The sequence below is a fragment of the Mauremys reevesii genome, linkage group 1, assembly GCF_016161935.1.
Source record: "Mauremys reevesii isolate NIE-2019 linkage group 1, ASM1616193v1, whole genome shotgun sequence".
NCBI lineage: Eukaryota > Metazoa > Chordata > Testudines > Geoemydidae > Mauremys > Mauremys reevesii.
In genome coordinates this window covers 114,915,577-114,930,693 of record NC_052623.1, presented here as the reverse complement: position 1 = coordinate 114,930,693, position 15,117 = coordinate 114,915,577, and the positions used below count along the sequence as shown (strand labels likewise).

The 15,117-nt window shown below is 41.3% G+C and overlaps 1 protein-coding gene across 4 annotated transcripts in view; it reads left to right on the top strand.

Moving 5' to 3' along the window:
* The window catches only part of RASA3 (RAS p21 protein activator 3), a 197,384-nt gene that overhangs the window by 119,142 nt on the left and 63,125 nt on the right, over positions 1–15,117 (top strand). For all 4 annotated transcript variants that reach the window (XM_039542281.1, XM_039542294.1, XM_039542303.1 and 1 more), the window contains one exon: positions 3,806–3,882. In XM_039542281.1, coding sequence (XP_039398215.1) covers positions 3,806–3,882 — 77 coding nt within the window. The remainder of the gene's footprint in view (positions 1–3,805; positions 3,883–15,117) is intronic.

Sequence of the window (15,117 nt, the reverse complement as noted above, 5' to 3'; positions counted from 1 at the left end):
ATTGTGTTATCCAGTGAGAACTGTGCACCTGTAAACAACAGCGGAATTTGATCTTTAAATAATTTAATCACTCTTTGTAAAGAGTGGTTATACAGTGTAATATTTTGTACTCTTTTAGCAATACCACTATTTTTTACTTCCACAACTCAATATTACTGTTTTCTATTTGAGTCCTGTCATTGTTGCTGCTGCTTCCCTACAAGAAGCTCAATCTGCTGACAATTTTTTTGAATGAAGAATTGAGACACGAGACCCAGTTGGTCTCATTATGGTGTTCCAGACCATTCCATTGTTTGTGAAAAATGAAGTGCTGATCAGCAGTTAAATGAATGTGTTCCATTTCCACCTATTCAGCAGAAACAGTGTTTCTAAATGTTGGTAAGGGGTATATTAGTAAATGCACTGGTTTCCAGGAACAGAGTGGACTGGAATATTTTCTGTACAAATGTATTCAGTGACTAATATAATCAACTTCAGAACTGTCCAAGCCTCTAAATTTCCATGTATAATTGTTCACTGAATAGAACTTGAGAGGAAGGATAGACTTGTGGCGACGTCACTGGACATGGACGTGGAATATCTGAATTTGGTTCCTGGCTCGGCTACAAATATTCTGTGTCAACTTGAGCAAGACAGTTAATTTCTCAGTGCCTTAATGCCTACTCTGTAAAAGGAGGATAAATGCCTCTTTTCTTCCACACTTTCTGTCTGGTCTATATTGACTGTAGGGGCTGCCTTTGTTTGTGCACTTAATACAACTGGGCCTCTCGATACTACCATCCTAATAATAGCACGTCCTTTGTCTATGCCAGGGTTTCTCAAACAGGGGTCACCGCTTCTGTAGGGAAAGCCCCTGGAGGGCCAGGCCGGTGTGTTTACCTGCCCTGTGCGCAGGTCTGTCCGATCACGGCTCCCACTGGCCGCGGATTGCTGCTCCGGGCCAATGGGAGCTGCTGGAAGTGGCGCGGGCCGAGGGACGTACTGGCCGCCGAATCCAGCAACTCCCATAGGCCTGGAGCAGCGATCCGCAGCCAGTGGGAACCGGGATCAGACAGACCTGCAGATAGGGCAGGTAAACACACCGGCCCGGCCCGCCAGGGGCTTTCCCTACAGAAGCGGCGACCCCTGTTTGAGAAACTCTGGTCTGTGCATTGTCAGGAGACAGGCAAGATGGCAACTTTCTGATTCTTTAGTGGCTTAAATATATTTTTAAACAGGTGATTTACACCCCTTTTTAACTATTAGATGCCTGGATTACAACATGAATTTTAAACATAAATTGCCGTCTTCTCTTTAAAAGAAATGCATTATGTAGTACTCTGCAGACCAGCTGAATGGCAATGCTCATGAGTCAATTAATTCAGATGGGTCCTTGTGTTTTGCTTAAGGGCATAATTGACATGGGGGAAAGCATACTGTTTACACAGGAACTGTATTCTCTGAATTAAACAGCCAGGCATATTAGCACAGCTTCACATTAAGGTACACACCCACACCTGAGCTTGGTAACTGGAAGTAATGAGGCATTCTGGGAATAATCGCAGGACTGCCAGTTTAAGTGATGTCATGACCTCCAAGCTGCTTTTCAAAGGCTGGTCACTCTTCGAATGTCTGACTTCCTCTAATCCTTTAGAAAAGAAAAACAAGGAAGAGCTAATGCAATGTTGGGGGTCTTTCCTTCTTAAAGAGACTGTAGTTTAGTTTATTAAAATTTAATAGAAGTGGGGGAAATATGTAAATTGCCATTAACTTTGAGTCAACTATTTCAAGTTAAAAATTTCTAAAATAGGAAGCTGCCATCTTATTTGTGGAATTCAGACTTTCTGATGTTTTGAACCGTCACAGTAAGTAAACCTCTCATTCCATTCATGGTCACTTGCACATTTTGAAGAATTCTATTCTTTCTGTTCAGAGACCAATCTCAGCAGTTCCTGAGGTTACCAGAAATATTTCTGTAAAAATATCAACTAAACATATTGAGATTTTCTGTGGAAGGGACATGTTCTCTAGTACTCTTAATTCCTTTAAAGATAACTTATTGCGGTTGTTTGGTGCTTTATGTGCTACCTCAATACAAATTAATAGCAACATTAAAAGATTGTGGCCTGACTGTGCTATGCACTGTACAAGCACATGGTAAAGCGGCAGCCTCTACCCCAGAGAGCTCGCAATCTAAATTGTGACAAACCACAACATGCAGATGAAACAAATGGGGAAGGGAGAACAAGGTAATAGTAAAGCAAGAAAACTGTCATACAAGAAGCTCTTTTCTTGTATAGCCATTGTCATCTGTGTGTGCACTGTTGCACAACTGAGTCTTAAGGAAGGATTTTAAAGGAGGTTAAAGTAATGGCTTTGCAGATTTTTGCAGGAATTTTTTCCTGCTAATAAGGTTTGGCTTGGGGTTGGGAGACGCTTCTGTACTTTCTGAGGGAGAAACTGATTGGAGGATGTTGATGTGGAAGGTTGGGTACTTGACAGAGTGAGGAAGGGATCCACGTCACAGTAAAACAATAGATCAGGTTGGTAACGTGGGGCTAACGTGAAGGACCTTAAAGACAAAGACAAGAAGCTTCTATTTTTGGAGTAAGAGGAGCCAGTGGGTTAGGAAGCAAGAAGGGGGATGAGTATCAGAATGATAATCCATGAAGATTTTAGCAGCAGAAGAAGCTTCTTGAAGGAGGGGCATGTTTGTAGGCATCGGAGTCAAAGAGGGGGAGGGTGCAGTAGTCATAATGGAAGGTGAGGTCCTGAGCACAATTTTTAGTGGTGTGGACAGAGAGAAAAGATCAAATCTTGGAGGGCTCATGAAGGATGAAGCAACAAGATTTTGATACAGCCTGGATGTGTGAATCGAGAGAGAGGTCTGAGTCAAAGATGACTCCGAGTTTACAGGCCTGAGGAACTAAGAGGGAGGACGATGGTGGTCTCCATGATAATGAAGAATGGAGTGAAAGGAAGGTTTTTGGGGTGAAAAATCAAGTGCTCAGCTTTGGCCATGTTGAATTCAAATTGATGACTGGCCAGTTACGTGATGTCAGCAAGACAGGCCAAATCATTTTCCACTTTATTGTACACACAGTAAAGAAAACTGAATTTTCTTCAATAAAATCATAGGTTCATGTTTAAAGACTTAGTAAAGGTTACTGAGATGAGTGCTTGCTTATATGATTATATATTATGTGAAAGTACATTTTTGGCCTGAGTTACAGTACTGTATAACTAACATTGTGACTATAATGACTGGAAAACTTTGTGGTGATAGATGATTTGAAAACTACTAATGTGCTTGGCCTTTGTATTTCTGTTTAGTTTCCCTGCCCTAGTACCTCTTCTTATTTTGCAATTTATAATAGATTGCACATGCAGGTCTGTAATTTTGAAAACATAGGGCTTAGGCATATCCAGTTATCATACACTGATGTGATATTATTCTTGACTGGTGAGGTGCAGAATCTGTGCTTAAACTTTAAAACATTAAAATTAGATAAAGCTGCAATTAAATATTTTTAGTCTCAGGTTGGTTACTCAAACCAGAGAATCTGTATTGCTCAATTAATATAATATACAGAGGTAAAGTAAGGGACAGATTTTTATAGACTGAAGTTGAATTAGGAGGTTTGCTGGCTGATTTCACTAAACTAGTAAAAAATACTGCTGAGGCTGTATAGCTATTTAGTTAACTAATAAACTATTTTTGAAATTGCAGATGGTGACAGACTTGCCTTGTTTTTAAACTGAAATGTTGTGGTTGGCTATATAATGCTGTAATTTTCATGTGGCATTATGTCATTCTGTATTTCAGGGAAAGGTACACCTAGAGCTGAGACTGAGTGAAGTTATAACAGACACTGGTGTCATTTGCCATAAGCTTGCAACAAGGTAAGATCTGAAATGTAACTATAGAACAATAACAGTAACTTGACAATGATTTGCACTTTCTTAAATTAGTAAAAATACTGTGTTATGAAGGAATGTCAAATGAAAACAGTTTATAATACAGCATTTTAAAAAATTACTTTAAAGAACCAAATCACTTATTAAAATTTAATATTTTTGAGCTCTAAACATTAAATCGCCTACTTCTTTATTTTGAGATCTGCTCATCAATTTATAGGTTGCACTATGTTTTTCATGAAAAGACCCAAATGTATGCTAGGTGGTTGTCTCTATTACTTTAAAATTTAAACAATCACTTATCCCAACTCTAGGTACAGTATAAATATTAGAAATACAACAAAGGATATCGTAAATGCCCTTCTACTTTAATAGGATTATACCAGCCAAGTGCCTTCACAACATAACCTGCATAGTGACAGAACGTTACATAGCATGTATAATGATCAAAAGTCCACCAGCAATTATAACAGCAAACTCACAGTTATCTACCCCAGTTATTTCACCAACTCCTCTCCAGAAAAACCCAGAAGAAATGAGATTTGCAATAAATGCTCTGAGGCTAATAAGTTTGAGTTCTGTCAGACCCCCGAGCAAGTGAGTGGAGTGAGTTCCAAAATCCCTCTTAGATTATGTTTACACTGGACCTGAAGGTGTAGTTTCTAGCTCAGGTAGATAGACCTGCAATAGCTCAATCAAAGCTAGTTCACTAAAAATAAAAGTGTAGCTACAGTGGGCAGGGCTAGCTGCCCCAAGTATGATCCCATCTGAAATCCTAGCTATGAACACGGGCAGCTAGCATGTCCTGTTGCTCGGGCCACTTTGGCTACATTTCTTTGTTTAGTGCACTAGCTCTGATTGAGGGTGGAAATTATACCTCCAGCTCCCTAGAATACCCACAGAGAGCCCTTGCGAGTAATTCCCTACATTTTAAACCCAGGGACTGCTAGCTTGAATGTCTCTCCTGATTGCAACTGCTGCAGTATCACTTAGAGGGAAGCAATCTTTCAAATAGTCGGGGCCCAAACCGTTTATGCCGTTGGTGCTTTGAGAACTTTTTAGTGATAGCATCTGAGATCTTAACTGTTGTTATATTAGGGCAAAGACAGATAGTGAAAGAATCGCCAACTCCCTGCTTCCACTCAAGCCTGGATTTTTTTTTAATAACTTTGCTGAAGCCAGTCTTGTTGGGTTAATGGCCCAAATAAATGATTCATTTTATTGACATGAGAAAGGAGAGCGGTCTCCTCTTTAAACCTCTCAAATGTGTTTCAATGCTTGCTTTTCCTGAGGAGGTACTAAAGTGTGGTAGGATGGATTTTAAAAGGGCTGGCTCCATAACAAGTCTTTTTTCCCAAGAGGAAAAAGCTCTTAACAAAATTAGCTGGCTTGAATGTGTATTTAGCAGAATATTTATCCTGGTTCAATGTTTTTCTCTTCATTTGCTCCCTCCTTTTCTCACTTTTCAGTCCAACATGCAGACTGCTTTCATCAGCTTGTTCTCTTCCAGTCACCCTTGTCTTGTTTCCCCATTCACCCATTATTTACTTTTTTCACTTGGAGCTATAATCATAGATTCAATATTAATTAACCTAATGATTTGATTTAAAAGGCCCCGTTTATACTTTAGCTGTCAACCAGACTTATTACCGAGCAGTGATATGGCTGGCTTGAAATGTTAGTAACCATGGCAGCTGGGTGTTTTGCCCTTGCCAGGCACCTAGGGCTAGCACATGGCTATCATCCTGTAAACATGCTGTAACACTGTTCTTTGCAACATAGACAGGACCTGTTACTCATGCCTGAGTGATCAGATTGGTTGATCCTTGTCCTTCCCAGCGCGGTTGGTAACAGGACATCCCAGAGTACGCTGCCCCAGGTGCTGCTATTGCCTTTGAGTGCATGTCTTTTGGCAATCAGACCTCTGCTGAGGGACTATGGGATAGCTGCCCAGATTTCCCCCCGCTTCCCCAATACATGGGTACAAACATGGTGAGGCAGCGATGTGTAAACTGACTGACACAGCTAGGTGCTTTACATCAGATTTCCCTTCCGTTCATCAGTGAAATCAGACTTTTAACATTGTAACAAGGTTTTTTTAAATTGAATTCCTGAAGTGCTAGATGATGGGAACAATGAGAAATTGGTCATTGCCTTTCTGCTTATTGTTCAGGTCTTGTACTACCAAGAAGCTGCATATATGTGATGTGTAAGCAGCAGCATCTTGCATACCAACAGGGGTATGGAATTTCCTTTCTAACGCTTTCTAATATTCATCTGAGTGGACAAGTTTTAAATCTCTATTCAAATCTTTGTTTATGTGACCTTGGATTTAAGACTATTGCTTTTATTGGACACTGAAAATATTTTAAATTGGTTTGTGAAGCATTCGGTAACCTTGATTCGCAAGGTATTGTTCAATAAAGTGTATGTATTAGCTCAACATTCAGAAATCTTTAGTTTCTAACCTCTGAGCCCTTAATAACAGATCACAGCTCCCATGACCCACTTTAAAATATTATAATTTTAAAACCCACTGGCCCTCAAAACCTGTAAATAGGAATCTAAGGAAAGTTTTATCCTACTGATGGTCCTTCCCACTCTCCTGCTATTTGCTCTGTAACCAATCTGAGCATGCCATTCCTGCTGTGGCTGAGCCTTGGAAGTGCCCCAGTATGTTGTTCACTACTGTGAGTGGGCATGGAGGTTTGGAGTTTAGAAGGGGAGGCAGTGAAAATGAGCATGTGGATAAAACACTTAAAATCCTTTGGTACAGTTTATGATGGCCGAACATGTCATTAGAGGAGGGAAAGAAAGCAAGTGCAGAAGGAAAGGAGAGGTGATTAGATCAGAAACAACACTGCAAAATAATCTGGGATTTTTCATGCAGTATCTTTTTAAATGATTGTTTTAGCTGGATATATAAAGCTCTTGCAGATTCCTGCTATGTGACTTTTCCACCAGCTGACTCCTCGCTCACTCAGGCACAATTTGATTCTAGCCATATAAGGAGAGAACACAGTAATTGCTTAACAAAGAAATCTCCTCCTATGATCTGTGTAGATGGAAAATGCCAGAGGAAGGACGATGGAGTGGGAAGGGAGGGTGGAACCTTCCTTTTATGAAATAGTTCATGAATGAAAAGTAGAGACTCAATGAAATAGAAGAATGGAACTACCATTATAGATCTGTCAAGACTCTTGGCTTTGTTGCGAATAGGACATGGAAGGTGCTTAAAGCAAGGCTGAGATTGTACTTTTAGTGAGCAAATAAGATAAAGCTCTCATATGTGAAAGAGAACCTAAAATGATTACATCTGGCATTTTTCAGCAAATCACATTTTAAAGCTTTTCTCATGCCTTTTATTTCTTTTATTTCAGCTCTTTCTGTAGTGCTAATCATTTTGTATTATCCCTACACATGCCGTATAGTATTCTGCAATAGTCAGACTCTGTGAGATCAGGTTGACACTCCAGGCATTCTCATTTAACTCTTCATTTCCTGGCTTTTGTGGATTTAATTTAAACGCCAATGTTGTTTAACAGGATGGTTTGTAGTTTATTATTTTTTACAATAGTATTTAGAAGATAGGAACTGTCCTGAAATAAGTGGTTGGAGCTGTTCTATAAATACTCTTATATACTACATAGACCAGAACAATCCAGATTTGCAGTTTCCCAGGAGACCGAAGGCTGCATCCAGTGGGCCAGATTTTCAAAAAAACTTGTGATGTGAGCAAACTTTCTGTACTCCCAACAGTGCCGGTTGTCAAAAGACAAATACGTTTGTGCCGGCAGACTGAAAATTAGGCTTGGCCAGAGACCTGATGCACCCTTTTTACCCACTGAGACATACTCACTGGCATGAGGAAATAAAGATCAGTCTCTTGTCAACACACCTTGCCTTCTGCCTTTGTGCACATTGCCGCTGCCACCTCCTCTAGTTTTGCCAGGCCTGAAAGCAGCTTGGGCCTTGGTCTGCTGGAACACACCATCAGCATCAAGCTGGACAGGTGCATTTTATCTAAATAAAACGTAAATGAAATGGATCCTTAGAAGTGCTATGCACTGAACATTTAAACAGTAGGGAAAGAAAATAAAACCCATAAAGCACTTTAGGCTTTCTTAGCCTCTACAAAGGAAACAAAGAAAACGTGTAACTTCTCCCCTGGAAGCATTCAATGCTGTCATTTAGCCCTAAACCACTAAGCTGTTGTGGTTTATCAGCGTTCTGTGGTGGCTTTGGCAATTGCCACCACACAGTCTCCCAGGCTGGATCTGTCACAGAGATTAGAAGGAGAAGCATTAGTGGATTAGAAAAATACAGATTCAGGCTGGCGGTGTCCCCAGTCACTCCCTCTATAAATGAATAAGAACTCATGCTGCTCTAGGGAGTTATTCATCACCCTACTGTGGACTTGCAGTGGGCCCTGAAGGAACTGGCTTTGTTTGAGGGAGTTTTCAGCCGGCATCTTGCTCCCTCCTAATCCAACCCTCAGAATGTTGGTCTTGTGATTCTCTAAAGTTAAACACAGGGGAGAGACTTAAGTCATAGGCTCATCCTATAAAGAGTGTGTGAAGTTGCAGCCCATTCAGCTATGATTCTGGCCTGAGTGCATAGTGCAGACTCACTCCCACAATGAAAAATAAAACATGCATAAGGCTGTGTGGCCTGCGCCATACATGTCACATTAATATGTATTAACTACTGTTGTGCACATATTGCACAGCACTGTATGCCCCCCATACACACACATTCCTTGTTCCTCTGCACACATTTAGTTGCTGTTTTTTCCCTTTTGGCAGTAGCTGGCCCAGTGGCCATTGAAAGGGGGATTGGAGAACTTCTTTTTGTCGGCTGGTCCAGAACTTTGAGGCGCATGCAACCAAGTCCCATAAGCACGTCCCATTCAGTTCTGGAAAAAGGTGGTGTGCACCTGTCCCTGAGGCTATGCCTCTTCACCACCACTTAGTGTGCACAGGTGGCTGGCTGCATGCAGAGCCTCTTTGAAAATCCCATATGCCAGCACCTCTTGTTTGCTCCAGGAAATACAGAGGCTATAGGACTCAGTATATGATACTCCAGTTTGGTCCAAGTGGCCTTCCTCCTTGATCAAACAGTTCAATGTTGCATGCTGGGACCTGGAGTTATGTCCATCTGCATCTTAATAGAGGAGGCGGGCAGTAGGTTCCATTGTAGACATCCATGAGCCTCACTTTGGCCACACCAGTAGAGATAGTCAAAAGTAATACTTCTGACTTCAAAGGTTCCTATGGGAATTAGGCATTTAAGTCTCATTGAAGCTGCATGGGAGCTAGTTTCCCAGCTCCCTTTGGCTTCTTTGAAAACCCCAGCCCATGTCTGTAATTATTTATTTAAATGTCTGTATTTATTCAGTGTCCCCAGATTGCTCCATCATGCCTTGTCTTGTAAGTTAAAAAAGCCTGAAAACATCTGTTCTTGGAAAGCTTTTTCTTCTGCTTCTTTTGTTCTTTTCCAACAACAAATTTGTACAGCTGAGTTGTAGCTCATGAAGTGTGTTTATAAATGACACTGCTGACAGACTTAACTTGTGTGGCATTAGTAACCACGGCTGCTTTTTATATATAGCAATAACAAAAAGTCTTCCAATGACTAACTCGCAGATCTGCAAATGCATTAGTAATGCTCAAGTTTGGTTGGTAAATTAAGCATTTATAAGCATGGTGCGGAGGGTGTGGGGGCTGCTCTGCATTAATTTATGAATGCTATATGTGCTCTGTGATTGTCCGAGCGCTATAGGGGATAGATTCTGTCTGACTATATGGAGCTAAGGCCAGGTTTGCAGTTAAAAATTAGATCAACCTAGCTACGTTGCCCAGGTTGTGAAAAATTTTGCATCCTGAGCGTCGAAGTTAGGTCAACCTAACCCAGTGTAGAGGTGGCTAGGTCGATGGAAAAATTCTTCCATCTACTTAGCTCCCACCTCTTGGACAGGTGGATTAAACCCTTCCATCAAAGTAGGAAGTGTCTCCACAACAGCACTACAGCAGCACAACTGCAGCACCGAAGCTGTGCTGCTGTAGTGTAGACATACCCTAAGTCAAAAGAGTCTGTTAGGAAAAACAAGCAGGAAATGAGACAGTGACTAGAGATAAGACACTTCTGGGGCAAACACTTCAAAGGTCGTTAAGAGACTTATGGCTGGGCTATTAATTGGGGAGGTCCCACCTGCTGTGGCTGAACTAAAGTTAAAAGGCTTATTTTGCCAGGGCTGGTGGGGGGGTCTAAGATCAAAAGGATACTAACCAGTCATAAAGTCCCTATCTAGAGAGCAACATCGTGGTGGGATCAGGTGTCAGGCACAGTTTGGGGAAACAGGCGGAGACACAGAGAGGCTCCAGGAGGGAGTCTAAAGAAGTTGGGCTACCTGGCTACCATGGAGGGTAAGCTGCAGATAGATATCCCTGCACATAGACTGTTCTTGTTCTCTTGTGCTCTGTAATGTTCCTACTGTTAAGAAGGAATGATACTTTATTCTGAAAAAGTTTTATGGTTGCTGTACCACTGGTCACAGCTCCCAAGGGCAAAACTGTGGGTACAGAAGCTAAAACAGACCTGCTGAGGTAATCACAGTTAGCACACAAGTCCTGGTCTGAGTGGCAGAATTGCATGATTCTACCCTGAGAGAGGTGACCACTTGAGACTTGTCACCTGTGGGGATGTACTCTGAGACCCAGATTGGGGACTGCAGTGCAGCTAGCCTGGTAACTGTGGCACATGGTATTTTAGTGCTTTTTAGTAAAATTAAAACACCTCCCATTCATCCAAATGCTTCCTTTCATTAATAAGCATTACTTCCTCCTTTTATAGGTCATGGCATGAGTAATTTGCTTTCATACAAATACCTGTCGTTGTCAGATACTGGAACAAGTAATGTGACTGTAAAATCTGGGTTTGATTAAAAAGAAGACTTGGAGCTGAATGTCATCTGTGTATCAATGACACTGCAAGCCCAAATGTGTCTGTTTCCTCTAGAGGTTTTATTTGCACGTTGACAGATGTAAAAATGGGGAGCCCAGCCTTCAGGGAGGACAGCTACTCAAAATTTGATATAACAAAACTTTATATGCTTTATATATGGTTCGCTAGCACAGGAAATAACAATATCATCTTTCTAGTTTTCCATTGGAGAGTTAGTTTTTTTTAAAACTGTCATTGCTAGAACATGAATATTAGTTTAAAAAACAATGCCAGACTGCAGTTACTTGGGAATGTGGGAAGTAGATGGTTAATACTGTAGGATATATCGATACATACACTTTTTATTCTCTCAAGTAAATTGCCACTATGAGTCATGCAGGCATACAGTGCGCAGTAAATTCATTCTGAGCTCACTTTCTCAGGGTCAAACAAAGTGTATTTTCCTGCATAAGATTTGAGCTGAATCGGTTAAAAAATAATGGTGATACTGAATGGGACTTAGCCAGTTTAATGTGTGCATCACTCAGTGCTCCTAGCCGCATTTGCAAGGATTTTATCTTTTGTCTGTATCCACTAAAAACTACTACTAACATAAAGCAATCTCAGGGTTTCACTTTCAGTAAACGTAAGCATCCATTAAAATGTGTCATGACCTTCCCTTTCATGAGAGCATGCCCTACAGCAGTGCTTCACTGGCCTCTGGGGGTCCACAGACTATGTCTAAGGGGTCTGTGAAAAGTGGCCATGGAAAATAAGGTTTCAGATCACAGAACAGGCATTCAGTTTTTCTGATTAATCAAAAGTATGTCCGTACCCCCACCTGCAAGTCAAAACCCGAAAGTGTTGTCATTACCATAGAAGCCCACAATTTATTGCCCTTTCTCATACTGCGTCAAATGCCATGCCAAGCATGTGTAACATTATAGTTGAATTCTAGTCAGTCAGCTTTCAGTTTAAGACTTCTATGGTAGGGGTCCACGGACCACAGTTTGAGTTTCCAAAGGGGCCCGCACCTCCGTTCGAAATTTTTTAGGAGTCCGCAAATGGAAGAAGGTTGAAAACTACAGGCCCTACATTAAAATATGCCTTTTTCTTTCATTTTGCTATGGAACTGCACCTTGGGCTTGTTTTTAATCTTGTGTGTTTCATAACCAATTGAAAAAAACACTTGATCTGAGATTAAACCAGATAGCATCTGGTATCTGACAGTGCAAAATTGAAGTACTGTAAAAGAAGTCCTTTCCAATCCAAGGTATGCGGGATAGAATATGGGGCTGGAGGAGAAATCCACATCCATAGTAAGATAAGAGTTTTCTTCCCTGCCACCCAGCCAAGCCCTCTCCTTCCCTTCTCTATCATCCCTGAAAGCTCCACCATCTTGCCCATTCTGCAGGTTGAATTAAGTTCATGCTCCTCATCCTCTCCTTCCAGGCTCCCAACCCCTACTTTTATCTCATCTCTCATTGTGACGATGCGGTTCTGACGGGACCCAACTGAGAGTGCCAATTCAGGACCAATTGCTTAAACAGGACAATTACAGCCCTAGGCTGGGGTTTTTCCACCTCTAAGGCAAACCAAACCAGCCAGACAAAAAGGACTTTGGTTTCACCCCACTGGCTAACCACAAGTCACACAAGCAATTTCCCTAGGCACTCCAGTCTCCCAGTATCACCACCAGTCCCACTCATCCTGGGGATGAATGGTTATGAAAACCAGCACCCCAATAAAAGAAAACGGTTCTCTCGATCCCAAAGGACCAAGCCCCAGACCCAGGTCAATATACAAATCAGATCTTACCCACAAATCACGCTGTTGCCAATCCTTTAGAATCTAAAATCTAAAGGTTTATTCATAAAGGGAAAAAGATAGAGATGAGAGCTAGAATTGGTTAAATGGAATCAATTACATACAGTAATGGCAAAGTTCTTAGTTCAGGCTTGTAGCAGTGATGGAGTAAACTGCAGGTTCAAATCAAGTCTCTGGAGTACATCCTCCGCTGGGATGGGTCATCAGTCCTTTGTTCAGAGCTTCAGCTTGTAGCAAAGTCCCTCCAGAGGTAAGAAGCAGGATTGAAGACCCGATGGAGATGAGGCATCAGCCTTTTATAGGCTTTCCCAGGTGTAAGAACACCTCTCTGTTCTTACTGTGGAAAATTACAGCAAAATGGAGTCTGCAGTCACATGGGCAAGTTCCTGCATATTTTGCTGAGTTACAAGGCGATCTGCCTCTTCTCAGTGGGTCAGTTGTGTAGCTGATGGTCCTTAATGGGCCATCAAGCAGGCTAGGCAGAGCTAACACCAACTTGTCTGGGATGTCACCCAGAAGCACAGCACAAATTTGAAATACAGACAGTATAGATCCAATACTCATAACTTCAACTACAAAATGATACAGACATACAGACAGCATAATCATAACCAGCAACCCATAACCTGGTCTTAGACACCTTATATGACCCCCTTTTACATAAGATTTGGTGCCACTACAGGACCTTGGTTGCAACCATGTTCTATATGGTCCCAGAATATATCAATAACGTCACACTCATTTCTTCCTGTTGCCTGTGCTCTTGCCAAGCCTCCAATCTAGTGTCAATCTTCCTTTTGCATCCTTTTCCCAGTTTTGTATCCAATCTTCCTTCGATGCCACCCCCTTATGCTTGAAACTCTTTCCTTTTTCTTACATTCCAGGCAAACATCCTCTTATTCATAACCCTAATTAAAAGTACACTGCGTCTGTTAGGCCTTTCAGCAATAATCCACCCCAAGCAGAGACTATTTTAAAGCCTGCACCATGGTGAGATCAAGCCATCATCTGAACAGCCCGTGCATTATGTGTAAGGCTGCATTTGGAGTGCTAGACAGGAACTGGTCTATTCTAAGGCAGTCTATTTCAACACGAAGTGCCAATGTTATTTAAATAACTTGTGTGCTTCCTGTTCTATGCAGTAGTTAACCTATTCAGAGTTAATAAATGAAAGTTGAATAACTCATGCATAAATCCTTTAAAGAATAAATTAAATGTAATCTCTGAAGTTATTTGGGGTGATAGGAATAGTTTATTGGGAGTGGAGAAGGGTTAATAGTTCAAATGCTAAGGCAGCCATGTTTGCTATTGATACTTGAACCGGAGAGTTCTGAGGGCCGTAGCTTGCCAGAGCACTTGTCTTTGCATAATCTCTATAGGTTTTGCTGAGAAATAGCTCTATAAGGATTACACACTTCTTTGGCTGTCTAGAATTAAGGAGTTTGCATACATACCGTTACTGAGAAGTAGTCATACATGACTCCCAGTGCCAATCAGAGTGGAGGGAACTGCATATGTACACGTGCAGTTATGGGTCAATAATTGCACAGCATCCTTTCACTCTGACAATTCCGCTGTAGTAATTGGAAATAGCCAGGAAAGGGAAAGTTATGCAAAAGAAATCACTTTGTCACATTTCTAGTTTGCAGCTTATCAACAGAAATGATGCAAATCAGACTAAATCAAAATACTATGTAAACCCAGAATATTGTATTTTTGTGCATTAATGCACAGTTCAGTATGTAAAAGCAGAAAAGTACAATTAACTGCGTAGAATCAGAAATCCCATTAACGTTAATGTTTGTACAAAACAGTTGTGTTACTTTGCCATTCAATTTTGCATGTTAACTTATTTGGGGGTGGGGGATTTCAGCCATGTGTTCCCCTCCTTCTTCCAACCCACCTCCCCATTAAAGTTGGAGATAGACTGATCAGTTTTCAGCAGCACTATTCTCAAGATGCTGTGTGTGTCATGGGAAAGGACGTCTGTGCAGAGATCTCTGTGATGCCTTTAAGATACAGCCCTGTGTTAAGAGCAGTGTAGAACAACACCATGCTTTGAGAAGCACTGAGAGGCAGAATGCTAGTCAGAGCCCTTGCTATGAAGAGCAGACTCCCTCCTGCATGTCGGGCCTGCTTGGCCCTTATTCACAGACTGCAAGTTAAGCTGCTTGCACCCTACCCATTGTACACTTATGTAGTACTAAGCACACTGTGGTCTAGAATGTGGCCATTTCTAAAAATTCTATCCAAAACTTCAGCAGAAAGCAAGGAAAATTTAGGATATTGTCAGTGAACGTCAGTTTTTTAGTATCATTTGTTACTTCTGTGTTTTACACTTTGTAAGTGAGAAGACCGCTACTTTACAAATTGCATCATGTGTGCAGTTTTCTTTTGCAACTCATTACTGACAATATACTGAGTTGTTGTATCCTTTACCTGCAGTTTCTT